At 34.6% G+C, this 20,952-nt stretch overlaps 2 protein-coding genes across 2 annotated transcripts; one reads left to right on the forward strand and one right to left on the reverse strand.

Annotated features, from left to right (window-relative positions):
* Window positions 1–1,903: 1,903 nt before the first annotated feature.
* On the forward strand, window positions 1,904–3,392 carry LOC126686358 (transcription factor MYB80). The gene is made up of 3 exons (XM_050380397.2): window positions 1,904–2,208; window positions 2,307–2,436; window positions 2,515–3,392. Exons 1-3 carry the CDS (start codon window positions 2,076–2,078, stop codon window positions 3,242–3,244), a joined length of 993 nt encoding a protein of 330 aa, XP_050236354.1. The 5' UTR covers window positions 1,904–2,075; the 3' UTR covers window positions 3,245–3,392.
* Window positions 3,325–18,787, reverse strand: LOC126686356 (proteasome activator subunit 4). The gene is made up of 35 exons (XM_050380392.2): window positions 18,491–18,787; window positions 18,305–18,407; window positions 18,096–18,211; window positions 17,832–17,954; window positions 17,326–17,427; window positions 17,070–17,235; window positions 14,718–14,834; window positions 14,552–14,619; window positions 14,362–14,463; window positions 14,058–14,274; window positions 13,661–13,894; window positions 13,434–13,561; window positions 13,193–13,310; window positions 12,883–13,101; window positions 12,639–12,794; window positions 12,412–12,488; window positions 12,108–12,316; window positions 10,897–11,113; window positions 10,736–10,815; window positions 10,501–10,618; window positions 10,244–10,414; window positions 9,723–9,891; window positions 9,601–9,644; window positions 9,413–9,455; window positions 9,190–9,335; window positions 8,862–8,956; window positions 7,844–8,742; window positions 7,400–7,666; window positions 7,216–7,311; window positions 6,549–6,727; window positions 6,112–6,193; window positions 5,638–5,762; window positions 5,160–5,252; window positions 3,586–3,739; window positions 3,325–3,500 (listed from the first exon to the last, which is right to left on the reverse strand). Exons 1-35 carry the CDS (start codon window positions 18,649–18,651, stop codon window positions 3,459–3,461), a joined length of 5,436 nt encoding a protein of 1,811 aa, XP_050236349.1. The 5' UTR covers window positions 18,652–18,787; the 3' UTR covers window positions 3,325–3,458.
* Between the last annotated feature and the right edge of the window lie 2,165 nt (window positions 18,788–20,952).

Genomic DNA, 20,952 nt, shown 5'->3' on the forward strand with positions numbered 1-20,952 from the left:
GTGTGTGCGGGCGTGCCAGAGGTTGGACCTCAAATTGAAAATTAAAAATTGATCAAGCGATTGTGACTGATTTTCAAAGGACGTAAAAAATCTAAATGGTTCGTAAAGAAAAACTCTTGAAGAAACTTTCAAAACAAGAAGAAACTTCTGCAATTGAAATCTAAAATTCAACACTGTAAATGAACTAAAATAATGTTAAAAACAAAAAATTGAAATTGCGAAAGCTGTAAAGTGTTTACAAAGGATTTCATAAAATAAAAGCTTTTATTTTATGCAATCCTTTGTAAACGCTTTACAGCTTTCGCAATTTCAATCTTTTGTTTTTAACATTATTGCAGCAGTAGTTTCATTTACAGTGTTGAATTTTAGATTTTAATTGCAGAAGTTTATTCTTATTTTTAAAGTTTCTCCAAGAGTTTTTCTTTACGAACGTTTAGATTTTTTACGTCCTTTGAAAATCTGTCACAATCGCTTGATAAATTTTTAATTTCCAATTTGAGGTCCAACCTCTGGCACGCCCGCACACACTTCAAAGGCACCAACCGTTTTCTTAAAAAACAGGGAAACAAGTAGTAAACTGAAAAGGATTATTCAGTAAATTTGCCTGTCCCCCCCCTCCGTGCTTTTATATATAGTATAGATATAGATATAGATAAAACATATAAACTAATACATATATAAATATAAATTATTATATATTATTTTAATTATTATGTGTAATTTTTATCTCAATCTATATTAACCAAATCGAACCAAATCAAACCAAAACCGATGCTAAATTTTAGTTAACCAAACCGAAATTTTGTATAAATATTTGGTGCAGTTTGGTTTTTATTTTTCCCTTTAAAATATGGTTTGGTTTTAAATTTTACCAAACCAAACCGAACCATGCTCACCCCTAACTAATCCAACAAAAAAAATCCTTCCGTAATCTATCGAAAAAAATTCCCATCAAGTACTTTCCCGACATACAAGATCGCTCGAAAATCCGCCGGGAAATGAAGCAGAATGCATCAAAATGCCAATAATTTGTAGTTGTGATTGTGGAAAGTTGAAGGTAGTTAAGCAGAATTACGTACGGAAAACAGTTAAAAGTGGTACAAACATAGTTAGTTATGTAATGTTGCATGGAGAAGGCGCACGAGTGTAACTCTGTCTTCTTGTAGAAATCGAAATTGTGTGACCAAAGCAAAAAGCCACCCAACATTTTGCGATAAACCCTCTCTCTTATATTGCTTCAAATCGGTCAATCAACCAAACTAAATACGAAAAATTGCACCCAACAATGTCTCAACTTTTTTAAATCTTCTATTCAGCATCCGAACTTTTATTTTTTCTACATTAGTGTTTCAGATTTTTAAAAACATATCAAACGCGTATTTTTAATCATATTTGGTCACCAAACTAATAATATAACTAAAAAGATCTATATTATATCGATATGATTTATCATGAATTCCACATATATAAATATATTATCGTACACACAAATATCGTTCTTTTTGTTAATATACGCAATAAATAAGTACAAAATGAGGAGGTTTAATTTTATCTTTTAGCATATCGGCGACCAAAAATGGATAAAAACACTCATTCAACACACTTTTAGAAAGTTGAAACACTAATATAGAAAAGAAGTTCATGCATTGAAATAGAAAAATTGAAAAGTTCAGGCATTGTTTACATAATTTTTCCAACAAAATATAAAAGTTAGAGAGTGAGTTGACCAGGTGTCTTGTGGGTGAGCTACCTGCCATTGCTCTCACACACTCAATAGCGTTGAATTCTTTAATAAAATCATGCACCTTTCATGCTAAATAATAATCCCCATGCTCATTCCCATTTTTGCCCTAATTTAATTCACATTATATAACAATTAACCCACTTACCATTTCTTTTCTCATTTCATACTTGTTTTCTTTCTTTATTCCTTTTTTCCTAACCCTAATTAAAGTAAGGCAAGTAGAGAAATTCTCTTTTTACCTTTTTCTTTTTATTATCCATTAACCTAAGTCCTTGCATTTCTTAAGCACTTGTTTTTTCCTTAAACTAAAATTTAACTCACATTCATAAAGATGGGTAGAATCCCTTGCTGTGAGAAGGATAATGTGAAGAGGGGACAGTGGACACCTGAAGAAGACAACAAACTCTCGTCTTACATTGCGCAACACGGCACCCGAAATTGGCGGCTTATTCCGAAGAATGCTGGTTTGTTCCGACACGTTACTTGGGTATCAAGTTAATGACTAATTTAAGATTGTTAGTTGTTTTTTTCTTATGCTTTGCTTTGCCATGATTTATTCTAGGTCTCCAACGATGCGGAAAGAGTTGTAGGCTTCGGTGGACGAATTATCTTCGCCCTGATCTCAAGCACGGACAATTCAACGATGGAGAAGAACAAACCATCGTCAAGCTTCACTCAGTCGTTGGAAACCGGTAAGCATAAAAGCATAAGAATGGAATTGCTTTGTAGGTTTTGCATTTCAATGACATAGTTCTGTTTTTGCATTGCAGGTGGTCGTTGATTGCAGCGCAGCTTCCAGGTCGGACCGACAACGACGTTAAGAATCATTGGAATACTAAACTGAAAAAGAAGCTTTCTGGTATGGGTATTGATCCCGTCACGCATAAACCATTCTCGCATCTCATGGCTGAAATCGCCACCACATTGGCACCGCCACAGGTGGCTCACCTAGCTGAGGCAGCCCTAGGTTGCTTTAAAGATGAAATGTTGCACCTTCTAACTAAAAAGCGAATCGACTTCCAATTGCAACAGCCGAACTCTAATGCAGGACACGGGGGACACGGGAATGCAGTATCACCTTACATTGTCGGCAAACATGATGAGAATGATGATACAATTGAGAAAATCAAGCTCGGTTTATCAAGAGCTATGCAAGAACCTGGTTTGCTACCTCCAAACAAGAACTGGGATTCTACCGGAGCAACATCTGCAAATTTTGCAGGAGAATGCAGCGGCTTCCCTCAATCAATCACTGGATTTCAGTGCGGACCATCTTCATTCGGCAATGATGGGGATGTATCACCATGGAGTCAGAGTATGTGCACTGGAAGCACGTGCACAGCCGGAGATCAGCAAGGCCGATTGCATGATAAAATGGAAGATGACAACGGAGATGAATCTGAAGGCGGAAAAGAGATTCGGAACAACTCTGGCATATTTAATACAGACTGTGTACTATGGGATTTACCATCTGACGATTTAATGGATCCCATGGTTTAAGGAGATATACATGACAAGAAGGAAAAAAACAAGGCACCCTACCGGCTGAAATAAAATAAACTTCTTAAGGCAATGATAAATGAAGCTCATGTAAATAAAACTTCATTTCTAAAATTTATGCAATATTTATCAAGAATTAATTACACTATTTCCTGCCCAACCACTTGGTTCCTGTAATTTATATATAATCTCTTCCTAAGATTGTATTACCAAATCAAGCAAAATACGATGATGACGATGATGTGTCAGCCAGAACCTGCAAGAGTTAAACAAAAACCAAATTACGAAAACCCATCATAATTTGCATATAATCTTAAACTAAAAAGAAACTATGAAGCCACCTCGAGTTGCTCTTCAGTAAATGAATCTTTCTGGACATTCCAGGTATCTGCATGAGTCCGCCGGAATTCAGCAACTGCCTTAGTAACGGTAGATTTCACAGGCGATGGCTCTCCTCCAAAACGAGCAAGTAGAGTGACATGCTCAGGCAACCACCTATATAGAAATGATCAATTTGGTACAAAACACAAAAATGAATTCATTTATAATTGAAGTGAAGTCTATTGAAGAACTTTTTTTTATATAGAATTGATCTAATGTTTATGCCAAATAAAGAAGTTCTTTCACATTCACAGCATGACATCACGCTCATGAAGGGCTAAAAATTAGACAATAGAAACAAATACGCAGTATAAGATTTTAAATTGATGTAATTAAAGAATGAAAATGATATGATTCAAGCAGTAAAATGAACTCCACATATGTCAGTGCGCATGAGTGAGAAATAGAGAAAAAAGAATCATACAAATTCACACAAACTAGATTTAAATGATTCAATCATCTGATAAAGGATTCGATCATTTTGAATCCTCCCAGAAAGTCAACTTAACTTGCTCAATTGTAAATTGAATTTTCTTATGTTATGAGAAACTTACTAGAAAAGGAAACCCTTTTGAGAAAAGAAAAAAACCCTAGAAAGGGCTGCAAATAGAAAAGAAATTTGTGTAGCAACTTAATTTGGTTAAATTGGCTCCAAACTGGGTCTTAAATTCAAGATTGCGACGCCTTAGAATGACTCCTGGACCAATTGAGCTACAACCAAACTGATTTTGCAAGATTATAACCTATAGAGTATAGAATAACCAAAAATTGCCCAATAACCAAGCAAAAGCCCTAAAGAAGAAAGAATCACTTATTTAGCTAAATTCTTAACATAATTGCAAATGAAAATTCTATCAGACACCAGCTTCAATCAAAGACCAAAAGTTCAACTAATCGAGAATGACTAGTAAAGTTCAAATATACCATGTCTACCGAAGCCATGAAGATGATCACCTAAATTCTAGGTCAGGGCCACTCAATTTTCAGAAATTAACGCACCAAAAATGTTACTGAAGTGTAAGACATGTATGAATGAAAAATCTCATAAACCTGACCAAAGTGAGGTAAGATTGCAAATTGGAAATGAAAATGGTCATAAAACGTGTTTACAGCTGCATACCAGTCAAAAACACCAATAGATTCAACTTGGTTTAATTTCTTTTCTCTTCCAACTCAGCACAAACAAACTCATAAATCTAGTCACTAGCATAATCTGTCAGACCCGAAATCAGAACTTTGGATTTGAAGAAAATGAATAAGCCTTTGTTGGCTATTGCTACAAGAGACTTGACTGCTATCACCAGTAGTATAATAACTTAAGGATACTACTTTGACAACCTTATTTCATTTAATAGCTGCCCTAAACTGGTCATTTTCGATAGTAGTCTACAACTTTGCATCACCATATACATTTTAAATGCCATTTGTTACAGTACATCATCATCTACTAAAAATATAGAGCATGTACAGGTCATTCTATAAAGATGCATGATACTATGACACATCATATTGTATATTATCAGGATAAACTTACCCAGGCATATCATATGGAACAGATAATACAGAAGCTGCTAAAGCAAGCACAGCACCATGGACCGATGCTATAGGTTGGCCAGACTTCGAGTTTCTGCATCCATAATAAAAATTGTTGATAAGGAGCCATGAGTAATTGTGCAGTTCATAAAATAAAGTGGAACCCAAGAACAAAGTAAATGCACTGAACGCACAGTTGATGAAACAATGAACATGAAATTTATATCAAGACGTACCCATTAACTAATTTAAAGGAAAATAGAAACAAGACATAGCAAAGATTAACCTATGCACAAGAATTGCATGAGCGATCTATGTCATAGATTTTCAGCAAATTAACAAAAGAGGTCTTAGCTTTTCTACAATATGCACTCTGTAGATCCAAATAAGAACAAAGGAACAAGTACATGACTTGCACATGCACTCGCATCTTTGTTGAAAGAAACTAACAAATAAAAGACGGTAGATAAACAATTAACCTCTGCTTTTTCTTCCTTTGAATGGCATTAGCCTCTGTGTAAGCCCTATCACGGAAGTCTCTAGCAAGATCTTTGTCCCCGCCCTTCATTAAACCTGCTAGAACTGCTGCAGCATGCTCTCTTACCTGGGCAAGATATAAGCTATTAATAATTCAGAGGAAGCAAAATTCAATGGTCCCAAACAAGGACTCTTTCCAGAGGTCTGTAAGCTCATAAGATTTGACTTTGAACGAAGGATTTCTCCACAAATATTAGGCAACTTTTAAGCTCATAAGATTTGACTTTGGACAAAGGACTTCTCCACAAATATTAGGCAACTTTTAAGAACCCAAGCTAATCATATTTTTTTCAGGAATCTCTAACTTCAAAGGTCAACAATCATCCTCAAACTATTGATGAAGACAAAAGTTCTCCATCCATGTTCACAAATACACAATCCATTTTATTCTGCACAAGATTCAGCCAGGAACTTGCCTCTACTTGATTGTCTCTCAATAAATCCTCAACAGTTCTCCAAATTTGTTGTTTTTCTGGCATCGACAAAACATAAGTATGCCTGTCACAGAAAAACAGCCATTAGAATCCGCATCACAACAAACACTGCATGCAATCCAGTCAACTGGCACAAGCAGTCAACAAGTCTGCATTCCATACATATAATTGAGATCAAAGAGAGCTCAAGGGAACTAAGAAGCTAAGTGTTACTCTCAACAAAGAACATTATGCATATATAGCATGCCTTAGCTATGCACAAAAAATCAAAATTCACAAAAATTTAAAGATATGATATCCCAATAACTCGTGTATTAAACAACAATAAAAGTAAGAAAACTCTAACTAAAACTAATTAGGTTCTCAAGCTAAGTCTGATGCAACTAATAAATTTGATGCATAAGAGAAAAGTAGTATACCTATACATGAAAGTACGAAGATACGTCAGAGTAGCTGATCTGGTCCGCCAGTTAGAATCACTGGCTGAAGATAGAACCACTGAGACAATCCTCTGGAGATGAGGTTCCCAGAAAATCCTCCACTTAAGCAATTCAAAAGCAGCCTTTGCCAGGGTTGACAAGTCTTTATTTGATGTTTCCTTCAAAGTTTAAACATACACATCAGATTAAATATGCTGACCCGTCTTTGAGACCTTCAGGTACTTTTCACGAGTGAGAAAATAAGAGATAACTTGAATATGTTGCTATTGTATGTAATTACTTGAAATAATTAAGCTATTTTCCAGATGAATACAATCAACTTGGCAGATAGAGTCGCAAAATTAGCTCCGAAGAGCTGCATTAACATCCAAAAGAGAATAATTCTATGCCAAATCAGACAACCAAAAAGTTGCTGTGTCACAGATTTTACAGTTCAATTATGTAAAGCAAATACAATGCAGAGAATTTACTGAGATTCCAATTGCAAATTTGATTCAAATAAAGATTATAGTACAAGTACATTCACTGCATAAAGCAAATTCTAAACCAGAGTTGGAGTGGCTTTGAATTAAAAAATAGATTGTCAAAATTAACGGGTACTGCAGTAACCCAGTCAGGCTATAGTAACAGAAAAATACACCCATACCTGTAATGAAATGACAGGATAAAGAAATCCCACGATAACATCCAGCAAATAAGATGATCTTCCAGATTTCAATGTTGAGATGATAAAATGAAATAGCTACACCCAAAGAAAAGGCAATGAATAAATCAATTAGAGTGTCTAAAAGCTAGAAAATATATTTTTAAGTTACTCTAGGAGTCTGTACCGTCTCCATCCACTTGACATCATCTTGGGCATCCCCATTCAACGACCCATTTTGAGAAGCTGTCCTTGTTGGTATCTCCAAATTGTCTGCAGGACTAGTTTTCTGGATATTTGTGACCATATCTGATGCTCGTTCTGTCAGGAGTACAACCCAGTTTTCCTCTTTCAGTTGGTTATCAGAGTCACTTGAATGATTTTGAGTCAATGATGAATGAAGACGAATGTTGGAGCACAAAATTGACAAGGTAACACCTATAGCTTCTCTGACCTGACCCACACAAGAATCATATAAAAACATGATGAAAAATAAGAAGCCTTCATAGTGCAGGCTAGAATAGAATTGCAATTGGTCCTTTTAAAATCATTTGCTAAAAGTGATCTTTTGTTTCTTCCGGAAAAATATCAAAATTTAAAATTAAGAACACATGCAATTTGCAATGCTTACTTGGGCCGAGGAATGACACATATTAGCCAACAACTCATGAAGAAGTTTACTGTGGAGCTGTATCTCATGTAGCGGCAATTTCTGTGGGGACACTTCTATCAGTGCTGCAGAAAGGAACATGTAACGTTTTGCAACTACAGTGGTAGTTACTGCTGCAGGCAAAGGTGTCATCAAGCAGTCCAAAATTTGTTGCCTGAGAAGAGGAACTCTTGTACCATATTTTCCTTTTCCTGTAACTGCATAACGCACACAAGCTGTCCACTCAGGTACAGATTCTACTGATTGAGAAAGAATAACCCTCTGCAACTGAGCCATGATCCAATCGTCCCATTCTCCTAAAAGACCATTCACATCAGAATGCAGCACTCCTGCAAATGCTTCAGCAGCAACACATTGCTTAGACCTTTCCTTAGCATTTGAAAACTCCTCCAATGCATTTTTAAGTGCCAGTAAAACAGGCATGCCGCATTCTTGTATTAGCCGCTTAAAAATTCGTGCAAAATTTGAGTAGAAAGTATCATTTCCTAATAAGGAAATCCAACTAGGTGTACGAGGCCATGAAGATGTAAAATCAAAATAAAAACGGGTAATTGATTTGTCTGCCAGACTTTGAAAAGAAGAATTTCCATGACTTCCTCTAGATGTGCCATCATTATCAGTGATTATATGAACATGTGAAAGACTATTCAAAGTCTCACTAAAAAATCCATCCTCCTGGAAAATTTCTCTTAATGCGCCTTCAAGAGATGATTTGGTATTTGTATGTAGCTCCCCAGAGAATGTAGGTTCATTCTCAGCTGACAACTTATATGGCGACTCTTTTAATAATGTGTTAAGAGCAGAAATTGCAAGTATCCTTGTTTGAGGAAGCTGACTTTTCAAATTTTTTAGGAAGTGGCCTGAAAAGGAAAAAAAACAAGACAATGTAGGAACAGCTACTTCTTATTCTTAATTCATCAAAAGAATGCTAGTAGGCAACAAAGATGAAATCTAGAAGCCAAACAATAGAATTGGCAACCTGCAGTTTCACTCAATATCTTTGTAGAGAAATTTGGGTCGTTTCTAGATGTCATAGCCAACAAAAGCAGAACCCTATTAGCCATCAAGTTATACCTGACAAAAGAAAAAGAGTAAAATGAGAAAAAATCCAAACAAAAAGTATTTGTGATTAGCTTAATCTTCTGGATTTCTATGTTTCCAGTCACATTTAACTACATTTGCGCAGCATATGAAATCCTTAACTACATTTGTGGCACTCACCAACAACTCAAAGCAAGTTATAATACAGTTAAAACATACAAGCACAGTATCTATAACCATATGATTTCCCATTAAAAATATATTACCGCCAATGTAATCCACTAGATTCAAAACTCATAGATCCAATCTGTGAAACCAGATCTGTGAAATCTGATCCATCCATGTGATTGTCTGATGTCCTGAAAATGGCTCTAGATACTCCAGAGAAATGAATGTTGTACTTGACAAAAAGCTGTTGATCCTCAAAAAATATTAGAAATTAAGAATACAGGAATACATTTTATGAATTATAGATGTGAGAAGTCTTACCTCATTAATTGCTTTCTGGGCTTTCAGCGATTCATGATGTGAGCTACAATGCAAGTAAAAGGAAAAGTGAGACTCTAAATAGGATATAAAAATTAGGAAACAACTGGAAGCGATGAGAGAAAAAAATATAATTATATAGTCAACAATTGCCAAAATATTAGAGAAAGCAGAGGGTTTTCAAGGGTAACCTTGAAAGAATTCCAAGAAGAAATGAAGATAATGATTTTGCATCCTGAAATAAAAGATAACATATCAGGAGAAAAAATTATTTTCAAGAATGTATCTGGACTAATCTGTGAAGAATGACTACCGTTGTCAAATGTTTCAGTACTGTCTGTGTAGAAAGGACTGCACAAGAACCTAGGACTGCGTACTCTGGTGAGTTAGGATTTCGTAAATTTTCAGTGAGAGCGAGCACAGACTTTGAAATCATAGATGGCCATCTCTTTATCATCTTCAGCAGCGATTTTCCAGCAAGTCTAGATACCAAATCACCAATATACTTCAGTTATAATATTCATTTATTGATTGCAAGATACATTCAGTAAAGCATATGATATCAAATCAAATGAAAAACTAGAAAGAATAAGTAGGATTCAACATGAAACAAATTGCATGTACTAAATAATAATATGAAAAATATGCATATGTTAAGAAATTGTCAAAACAAAATCCTTACACATAGAATAAGAAGGGTGACAGATGGTAACAAGTTCAAAAACCTAATGAACTTATATTCAACTGTATCCCCATCAATCCAAAAAGAATAAGAGGGCTCCTATGGCAGACTAGTATGATTAAATAAAGGCCACAGAATAATGAAAAACTTACGCGCGAACAGTTCCATAGCTATGCAAAGAGAGATTCAGGAGATCTTCTATCAAAACTATTGCATGGTCAGATGGAGCAAGACTCGCACTTGTACGGAACAGATGATAGGATGATTGTGATGACCTCCATGTATTATGCATGTATGCCTTATCAATAAGAGCCCATCTAGGCCTGAAATAAGACATCGAATGTCTTCATTTAGAAGGAATACAATGATAAAACAAATAATTATACATGGAAACTGAAGTAAGACATACCTTTTCTTTCCTTTAGAATGAGATGAAACAATGAAGTTGACTGAAGGCTCTATAATTGCAGCAGATTCCAGCTTCCAAGCCTGCCTATGATTTGACCATTCATCATACTCCAAGCTTCCTGTTTAAAAAAAGAATATCAAAATAAGCTCAAAAAGATAGTTTGAAATGCTACTCTGACCAGTACCAAAAAAATTAGTTATAGATTCAGATCATCGAGATGCAGTCTGTCTGTTACCGTAGTTGCCCAAGGCATCCATGATACGAACAATGAGTATCAACAATATGCTGTCATCTGATTTTTCTTCCAACAGGTACCTGCCAAATTAAAAATAATATTTAGAAAAAGGGACTAAACAAGCAAACTGAGATACAATTGAATTCCAAAACTTGAATTACTTGCACGCTGTATGAATGATTTTAGCAGCTTTTTCACGTAGTTCAACACTGCCAACAGTTGAACCTGTTGCTCCAGCTATCAAGAAAGAAATACCACTTGCATCTCCAACAATCCCATTCCTGGAAGATGGGCTGAAATCAGGTAAACAAGATAAAACACCTTGCAATGAAGAATCAATACGCAAAAGAGTCACTTTCAAGTGCTCTTTCTCATTTCCTGCAAACAAGTAGCATTTAATTAGGAAATAAATAAATAATAAAACCAAATAAAAGAAGTACACACATATGTTATGATTATAATTTTACATGAGAAGAAGTTGCATAGTTCCTAACAAATAACAATTAGTTAACCGCCGAGGGATATGCCAATGGATGACACAAAATAGGATGAGTACCAGTGCAAGTTCAAAACTGTTTTGTTAGCTGGAGAAAACAATATCAAAATCAGGGCATTTTCTAAAAATCTAGCACGGAAACGGAAATGGGACATGTGATACTGTACGACACAGGAATACAAATAAAAAAAAAATAGCAACTGAAACATCTATGTAACAATAATTATAATAAAATACTCTAAATAAAGTTATAACATACTCATAAATATTGAAAAACTAAAAATTATAATAATTATTCTGAACTTCCAATTAACTTTATCATCTTTATCAATAATAGTAGTTAAAAATATAGATTTCATCTCTGACTTATCAAGACAAAGATTGGCAACTTCAAGTATTTTAGTATCCTCTAAGAGACAACTTCGTCCCCAGCAACATCCACATTTCAGTAATTTCAACATAATGTGGACTTCTTTATAATAAAAAGGCAAAGATTATTATGAACAAAAATTAAATTTTAGCACAATTTGGGGTTAATTTATTACTCTTTACTGAATCAGTGAAGATATATGCACTACAAATTCTTTTACAAGATGGAGAAGAAGATGGTTTTTCAAGCAATTTTAAAATCCACTTTTGGAGTGAAGTTCTCAAAAAAAAAAAAAAAAAAAGGAAAAAAAAAAAGTTTCTAAAAAGTATCTAGTGTTTCCTGAAGAGTTCCAATTTTTGAAAAAATTCCGGCACAGAAATATCAGCTATTTTAAGGTTTTCGTGCTTTCTAGAGTAATCACTACTATTTTATTTAAGCTCTTAAGAATATATTTCACAAGCATCCAGCATTATGGAGAAAAAAATACAGAATAATTAATTTGTTACCTGGATCAGAGTGGATCTTGTTTTGGCATATTCTCAAAAGATCATCTAAAGCTGACTGAAAATGGATGTTCAAAAGTTCATTTGCAAACTGTATTTCTTCATCATTTGGAACATGCCACTTGGGGCTCATCAATTGTTCATCACTGATATAATCCTTTGTGCTGATCCATTCTTCTAATGCTGCAGCAGCAGGATGGCGCAACATGCACCTAGGAAACCCAAATTCTATTTAACTATTTATAGATAAAGGAAATACTAAAAGATTAATTTCAATTACATGGACAGATAAAGAATAAAAGCTTACTTGTATTGATCAATGGGATAGTAGAGAATCACACTTCCAATGAGGGCTCTAAGAAGGTGATCACCAGCTCCATTAACCTGTCACATTTAACATGGTTTTCAGCATTTAAGATTAATATGCAAATGTATGTTTGGCAATGTATATAATAAGCACCCTAATCAAAATATATTCTTATAGAGAATGTTCAAGTTTCACATTTAACAAGCCAACTAGAGACAAATTAAAACCTTCCACGAAGGAGATTCAAAAGCAGATGAAATTGCTTCTTTAAATTGTTCCCTGTAACGAAGAAGTGCAGGACCTCCATAGCTGATGGTAACTGACAGCATTTTCAACTGATAATCAATTGCTGTTTCAAGAGCCGGAGATAGTGTTGGTTTTGCCTGGAAAAGAATCAATCAGCTTCATGTGACTCACGAATCTCAGAGAAAGATAGAAAAAACTCATTAAGAAACACAACATATACAATACCTTGGTCGAAAAAGAGGCATCAGGAAACCCTGTTCCTCCAAACCCTGTAACAGGAGTTCCTTTTAAAGATGATATAACAGATGACAAAATCGGCTCAACAAGAGAGCAAACTGCCTCATCTGGGTTTGAATGAACACATGCACAACAAAGCAGTCCGACCTCAGCAATAGCTCCTGGAAGAATATTGGTCCTAACAAACTTTGAAATTTTCTTCAAAGCCTGGTACAATAAAAGAAAAGTCAATAAAATAATAGTTTTTCCCGTAAAAATGGCCTACTTATCTAACTTTCATTTTAAGTGAACAATTAACCTGATTGTATAGAGATTTCGAAAGTCTCCCAAGCAAAATTTCAAGCATGCAATAATAATACGGACCATCCTCAACCAGAAAAGTCCCAGATGTTGCTGATGAATGTAGACCTTCATTCCTATCACATTAATAACCAGTTTTGGTAATCCCAAGGGCAAAGTTAGATGCTAATAGGAATCTAGAAAGCATTAATGAATCTTCAGAAGCAAAGAAGAAAAAATTGGAGACAGTAATTACTTACAGAACACTACTTGGTTCCAAATGTTGAAGTAAGGAAAATAGGCGACATAAGAACTCATCCAACCACTCAGAAAAGCGGCTCATTGGCATGATAGACAGATCATTATTGTCATCATCCAAAGTGGCAATCTGTAGTTATGCGTATAAAGAGCAATCACTTAATTCACAAATCATTAACTCATAAAACATTTTTCCCATTATAACCAGAGATTCAAGTTTAGAACTAACATTGGAAAAAATGGAACCAATTAACTGCAAGGTTGCCAAGGTTTTTGGAGGATCATTGGCATCCATACCAAGCAACGCATTGGATAAAGAAATCATCAGAAGATCAAGGAGTGGTTCATCATCAACGCCAACTTCAACCTCTCTTGCTGAAGCAGATAGGGCTGTAAGAAACAGTGAACGTCCCGCAAATGCTACAGACATCACAGCTGTTTTCAACTGGTGGGTGGCAGTCATCTGACTAGATGTAAACATGGATCACCGAGAAGTTAATGCGATAGAAGTGCAGAATTCAATCAATTAAGTAAGCGTCTATTGACTAATGCCAGAGCCACATTAATAGACCAGCAAATAATATCCAAGTGTTTATGACCCTAGGAATCTGTGCAGCACTACTAACCGTCTCCAACGCCAGATGAAATCGAGATGCTATAAATGGAAGAACCAAAGAAGGCTCCACATATGACAAAATGGACGTTGTTGCAGCAACAGTTTCAGAAAGATGTTCGTTCTTGCTATATTGTCCACGATCAATCAACTTCAGCAGCACATTAACAAAATTAGTCCTTTCCAATCCCCCAAGATATAATTCAGCTTGTCTATTGTCATCTGTACTCCTGTAAAACAAGCATTTTATAGGATTATTTTACAACATGTTAAAGCAAATACTTGTCTCATACATTGTGATGCCTGTATATACTTACTGTTGCTCATTCTGTAATCGCTTCTGGAATGTAATTACCAAATAAAGCAAAAATCGCTCCAATGGATAAGTCCAGCGACCACCATTTGAGGGATGGTAGTATCTAAGCCAATAAAAACAATTAACTGCTGGAATTACATATCAAGCAAAGTTCGGAAATAATAGTCATTAAGTATAAGATATAAACGCACTGCTCTAAGAGGTCGACCAATTTCTCAAAATGCTCCTGGGCTGAACTACCCGGTTTTAATAGATATACCTATCATTGCAAATACAAATGGAGCATCACAAACTAGAATTACTGATATGTTATCAACCCATAAATTCTGTCAAATGCAAGCTGCATATGAATCTTACAATTGATTTCGCAATAGCCTTTGCCGGCGTAACTGTTTTATTGGAGAACAAAAATCTCGTATTCCTGGGAACATCAACAGAAAAGGGATATGATCCACTTCCATTTGCCACTGGAACCTGGGATTGCCAGATTTTAAACATTACAGACTAGCTAAAAATCTAAATTATGACATAGAAAAGAAAAACAGAGTGCAAAGAGAGAAAAGGAAAAGGAGTAACATTTTCCTAAAAATGGAAAAATTCAAGTAAGATTTAACAGTGAAACATAGAGTTCTAATAATAAGCAAGATATTTTAGGCATTCCATTGCTTTTATTGCAGCAATTGTCCAAAAGGATTTATGAGCAAAACTGATTCAAAACTAGTCCAAAAGTTTCAGTTATAACAGTTACCTCAGTCTAATATCTCCTTACTACATGATGACATTGTCATCAAAATATTAGTACCTTAACTTTTTACTTCACTTCCTACATTTTCTGTTTTAATCATAAATTACAGATAGAAGAAGGTTAGCAGAAATTAGCAAATTAAAAAAGCAAGACTTGAGAAGTGAGAAACACATCACGTGCATGGATAAGTTCATAAGCCTGCTGTATTATACAGCCTTGAATTGGGAAAAATCATAAGGTAAAACTCGTGCTTATTAGTATACCTGACTAGACTAGAATACTAGTTAAAACTGAATGGACTTGAATACAGTTCAACAATGGTCCTATTAAATTTTCCTTTCTTTTTGCAAAATTTTTCCACATGTAATTAGCATACCTTGATAAGCAAACAATGCAATGGAATAGGGGTATGGGTAGTTCAATCTGATACTTCTTCCTCTATCTACCCTCACATTGGACACCATCAAACATCAGTCCCAAGTTGGGGAAGAACAAATATTCCCCAAAAAACCACCACTCAAAAGGGAAAACCTTTGGAGGAAAATAGGCAACGTGGCTCTAATTGGTGAATTACAATCTAATGAAGACACCAAGGAAAGATTCTCCACAGAACAAGATGAAAATGAAGAATCAGGGGTTTGATTCTCGAGCAACCAAAGGATGTGCTGATATGTAACAATGAAATCGAGGACGGTCAGCAGAAAATGATTTAGGAAACTCCCACTAATGAACAACATGTAACATGGAAAATATGGTAATGTAGATTGAAAAAAAGGGGGAGAGGAAGACCATTAACATGAACAAGTTAAAACTGAGATGATGATGGCTGTAATATGAGTGTTTCACCCAAGACATCAAAAAAATCTAGAATCAAAATATTTTATCGTTCCATTTTCTAAAAGCAAGTAAGGAGACAACATTTGGATTAAGTATCCAAATTAAGGAGACAATACATTGCCACTGCAACATGCATGATCATGGCTTCTCTTGTGTAGAGAAAATCATTCTGAAAATCAACGAGACATTTTGAGTAAATTTTAAAATATTGAATCATAATTTAGGACCTTATATTTAGGAAACATATAATTCTTCTCTTATCTAGGAATGTAAGCGATTAGCCTACAATTTAAAGATTTTCATTTTTGATATCTTGCAGTTTTTACTATCATTAAGCTCCACTGACATCACTAAATCATTCAACCTAAATTGCATTTAATAAACCACCATTTCTAGATTCTGGTTGAAGAATAGAAACTAGGTTTTGACATTTTAATCAAGTAAATTTATCTAGCTTCAAAATTATAAAAAAAATTAAAATAAATGTTCTTCTGTGGTTAATGCATCAAAAAATTGCTTAAAATTTGAAAGCAAATAGATAAAAAATTAAATAGCAATTCAACTGAAAAATCAATGTGAAATGTTTTGCGGATAGAATTTAAGGATCCGCGGCTGGGCTAAAATTCAGTGACTAGATGTGAAACTAGTCCTATTGAAAAAACTCTACCATCCTCTCCATACCCACATGCTTAGTTCTTTTAAAAAAAAAAACTCTTTTCTTTCATTCTATACTGCCAGAAATTTCCAGGCACAAAAATGCACCACTACAGGCTTCTTCTGCCCTCAAAATTAACTGCTTTTGCATACTATTCAAGTAAAAAAAATCAAGTTTTGACTGCTCTAAAAAGCACCAGTCAGTAGATTTTACCACCTGTCCTACATCACTTCAGTGCAGAGATCGAAACAATTAAGACAGGATTGTTAAACCAGTCTCTAACTCTCTATCTAAATCATAGTACAAGCCAGAAACAAAGCAGTTGAGGAATTTTAAGACCTTAAGACACTAAATTCCAGTAATCTGCATATCAAGCAAAAATCATGCTCAAGTTCAACCGCAGATCTCGGATGTTGGAAATCATGAAACTCATGAATAGCAGATAACTAGCTACAAATATTCATAAACTCACCTCAAACATATTTAGGTATCTGGTGAAAAGAGTAGGCAAGAATCCTTCCCAGTTGATAGAATTGCAGTTTTTTATGACACGTGCAATAACAGCTGCCCACTGGCTATTCCAAAATTGGCAATTTGGTATCGAGTCCCACAGTTCCAAACTCTTTCTGACCCAATCACTGTCATGTCAACATTAAAATCTAAACTTGCTCTAGGATTACATCCACAAATTATGAAGATAAGAGTTCCCAATATTATATGCTACTTACTCTGTGTAGAAGTCCTGGTTGTCCAAGTTGGTAGGTAAAAAAAGTCTCACAAATCCAGATCCTTCAAATGTTGAATTATGCCATGGATTCTCCAACAAAGACCTGCATTTAATAGATAAAAAAATCTGTATGAGTGAAGTTTGCTATCTTCACCTAGCTATTGACTCTATACATTTCAACATACATTAGGATCAAGTTTAAAGAATTTATCTTAAAATGGTCAAACTTTTAACTTATTTATAAAATTTAAACTTTTAGCCGTTGAAAGTCCTGACAAGTAATAAACTGTAATAATTAATATCATTGGTGTCAGAGGGTTCCCTGCCCAGTAAAAAGCAAAAGGCAAGGAAAAATCGATACTATCCCAAATTGGAATTGGAATGAGAGAAGAAAAGCTAGCTCATCTTCAACTATGATTCAAAGTTACTAATACACTAGAATGCCACCAATTAAATGAATCACAAACTGATACGCAAACCAAAAGAGAGCCCAAAAAACAAACTTACATGAACTCAGACCAAATCTCGCAGGCAGAACCCGGCGGAAAGAATCTCCGGCATGATCTAACAAGCGAAGTAACAGTCTCAAAATGACGTTGCCTCAACCTCCATCCTTCCGGACCACTATTCCTACAATCATCAACATTCAAAATATCAATTTCCAGGATCCCAATAGACAACCGAGAGCATAAAAAGTAAGCGAACTACTCCACTAGTAGTAGTAAACCGAACACTCTACAAAATACGATTAATCTTAAAAACAATCCTCACCTAGTGAAATGGGTGTGAATCAAAGTATCATACAACGGGCGCCACTGAACTTTCAAAGAATGCAACTTCTTTCTATACTTATTAAGCACTCTCACTAACAAACTCCCCCATCTAACCTACTCCACCATTAACAAAAACACATAATTTCAGCAACAAATCAACCAAAAACAAAACAAAACCAAACACAAATCAAAATTCATAACCAAAACCTGAACATAAAGCTTATTCTGAGAAACATTAAACAATTGAATCCCACTCTCAACAACTTCAGCTACATCCTCCAAAGCCACGTCACTCTTCGCCTTAATAAACCTGCTCCATCACAAATTATTAGTAAAATTAAATATTCAATTACACAAAACAGATTAAAACTAATCAAAATCAAGAGACTCAACAGTTCAATTACGGAAATCCATTTAAGAGTAGAGTAAACAGATTCAGGATCGTCCGGTTTATAACAAGACTTGAATGAGTTGACCACTCGACTGAACGATTCCCGCTCTTTCTTCGTCTCCTCCGCCACCGGCGGCGGTAGCCAAGAATTGTACAGATGCATTTCAATTTTTTGTGATTAATTAATTTTTTTATCTGATTAGTGAAGAACGAAAGGTATTTATAGTAAGCATGGATTATCAGATGGCTTTTTAAACAAGAAATGAAATTGATGGATCGGTTGTTGCTTACTGTTACTGGCTACCGGCGAACGGGTTTCTCATTTATGATGATGGATAAAACTTTTAACTAATGCGGTTTTATACCCCTAAAGTTTATTTTTTAATCACTTATGCACCTACTTAACAATAATTATGTATATATCACTAATAATATTACTTCTCAGTTTTTTCATGATAAAAATTGTAATAAATGTTAGAAAATAATTTGATTATAAATATGGATCTACAAAATTCATAATATAAATAATAAAATAATTATAACTAAATATTTTGACTAATAATTTTATAATCGTAAAAGAACATGTAAAATGTCAAATTAAATTATTTTTACTTTTTTTAGAGGAATTATTTGTACTTTTTTAAAAAATTAAAATTTACAAAAAATATGTCATTTGTTCCGAATTGATAGGCTATCTAATTACTTTGGGAAGTGTTTTAAAAATCGGATCGATTTGTCGAACCGGGATCCAGCTAGTGGTCTGGTTCAAAAAATACAAAAAACTGAAAATCTGGTTGGACCGGTTTGACGAACCGGTCATTGGACCTGTTGGACTGCTGTCAAACCGAATTAAAAGAATTAGCGACAAAAAAATCTGCTAAAAAACTAAAATCCATTGCTAATTTTATTTTTTTTAAATTTTCAAAAATTTCATTTAAGCAGTTCAACCGGCGGTTGAAGTGGAAACCGTAACTTCACTGGCTCAGGCACCGGTTAGATTTTTAAAACACTGCTTTAGGCATTCTAAATCTAAAGCCGCTTTTTCTTCCGACACACAATTTATATATCAACAAAGGATCACTTTAGCCCCTGAACTTGGCAAAGTATCAAAAACGTCCAAATTAGCAAAACGGGATCACTTTTATCCTGAATTTGTCAAAATTGGTACAAAAACCACCCTCCCCACTCTCACCTAAGAGAGTGATATACACTCTCCAGCCCTAGGTGGTTTTTAAAGGCAAAAGGCTTAAAATGATCCTAACTTTTTTAATTCATTTTAAATTAATACCAAATAATTAAAAAAAACAAACAAATCCTTTTTATTTTAAAATATTATATATCAAATTAATGTTAATTAAAAATGTAGAGGACCATTTCGTAATTTTTACAAAAAAAATTATTTAAAAAAAAAAAATTACCTCCGGCGAGGAGGAGCAGCTCAGTGCTCCTCTTCTCAGACAAGGAGGAACTGCTCCTCCTCGCCTGAGGATTGCTCCTCAGGCTGAGGAGCATGGAGCAGATCTGCTCCTCGTTAACGACCCACCGCGCGGTGGGTCGTTCAAAACAGACACTGGTGGGTCTGTTGTTAACAGACCCACCGGAGGGTCTGTTATTAACAGATCTGACGCCGGGTCTGCTTCTAACAGACCCGAACAAACCCACTGTCGAGTCTGTGTTTACAGACCCGATGGTGGGTCTGTTGGTGGGTCTGTAGCGGCGGGTCAAGAACAGACCCGCCGGTGGGTCTGTTGAAGGAATTAAAAAAAATTGGAAATTTTTTATTGGGGAAAAGATTCAAAAAGATCCCTGATGTTATTTATTTTAATTAAAATTTAATTAGAATTAATTAGTATTCAAGTGTGATTAATTAGAGTTAATTATGATTTTTATTAAACTCACTCTCCAATTAAGTGTCATGTCAGCACCGAGGGGGATTTTGAGCCGGTTTTGCCAAGTTCAGGGTAAAAGTGATCCGATTTTCGCAATTTGGACGTTTTTGATACTTTGTGCCAAGTTCAGGAGGAAAAGTGATCCTTTGTTCATTTATATATTGAAAAAATATAGTCATCTACAAATAAATCAAATACTTCATATTTTCCAATATGAATTTGACATTATGTCTATATATAATAAATTGTACTAATTAAATATTTTAATATAAATTTCAACAATTAAAAATAGTTATTTATATTACTTGTGTATTTAAAAATTGTAAAAAATTAATTAGAGAATAAATAAAAAAAAATTAATTTTAACTACTCCCCTCCATTCTAATAGAATATCCACTTTTTCTATTATTATTTTCAAATTCTTGTCTGTTTCTAATAAATAATACTCGTTCTGTCTCATTTTAAAAAGGACAAAAAATTTACACATAAATTAAAAAAATATTAATATTGTAGTTTTTGTTAAATAACACCTATTAATTTTTATTTGTATTTTATAATTAGGGAGCGGGGGCGCT

The sequence above is a fragment of the Mercurialis annua genome, linkage group LG6 (assembly GCF_937616625.2).
Source record: "Mercurialis annua linkage group LG6, ddMerAnnu1.2, whole genome shotgun sequence".
In the NCBI taxonomy this organism is placed as follows: Eukaryota; Viridiplantae; Streptophyta; class Magnoliopsida; order Malpighiales; family Euphorbiaceae; genus Mercurialis; species Mercurialis annua.

Bases quoted from the DNA above. Each gene is read 5' to 3' on its own strand.
- LOC126686356 (XM_050380392.2), bottom strand. From the start codon at position 18,651: ATGCATCTGTACAATTCTTGGCTACCGCCGCCGGTGGCGGAGGAGACG. The intron at 13,562-13,660 runs GTTAGTTCTAAA...GCATAACTACAG, and splicing joins TTGGTTCCATTTTTTCCAAT to ATTGCCACTTTGGATGATGA. The intron at 12,317-12,411 runs GTAAGCTTTTAT...TGGGTTTCCTAG, and splicing joins TATCCCATTGATCAATACAA to GTGCATGTTGCGCCATCCTG.
- LOC126686358 (XM_050380397.2), top strand. From the start codon at position 2,076: ATGGGTAGAATCCCTTGCTGTGAGAAGGATAATGTGAAGAGGGGACAG. The intron at 2,209-2,306 runs GTTTGTTCCGAC...GATTTATTCTAG, and splicing joins GCTTATTCCGAAGAATGCTG to GTCTCCAACGATGCGGAAAG. The intron at 2,437-2,514 runs GTAAGCATAAAA...TTTGCATTGCAG, and splicing joins CACTCAGTCGTTGGAAACCG to GTGGTCGTTGATTGCAGCGC.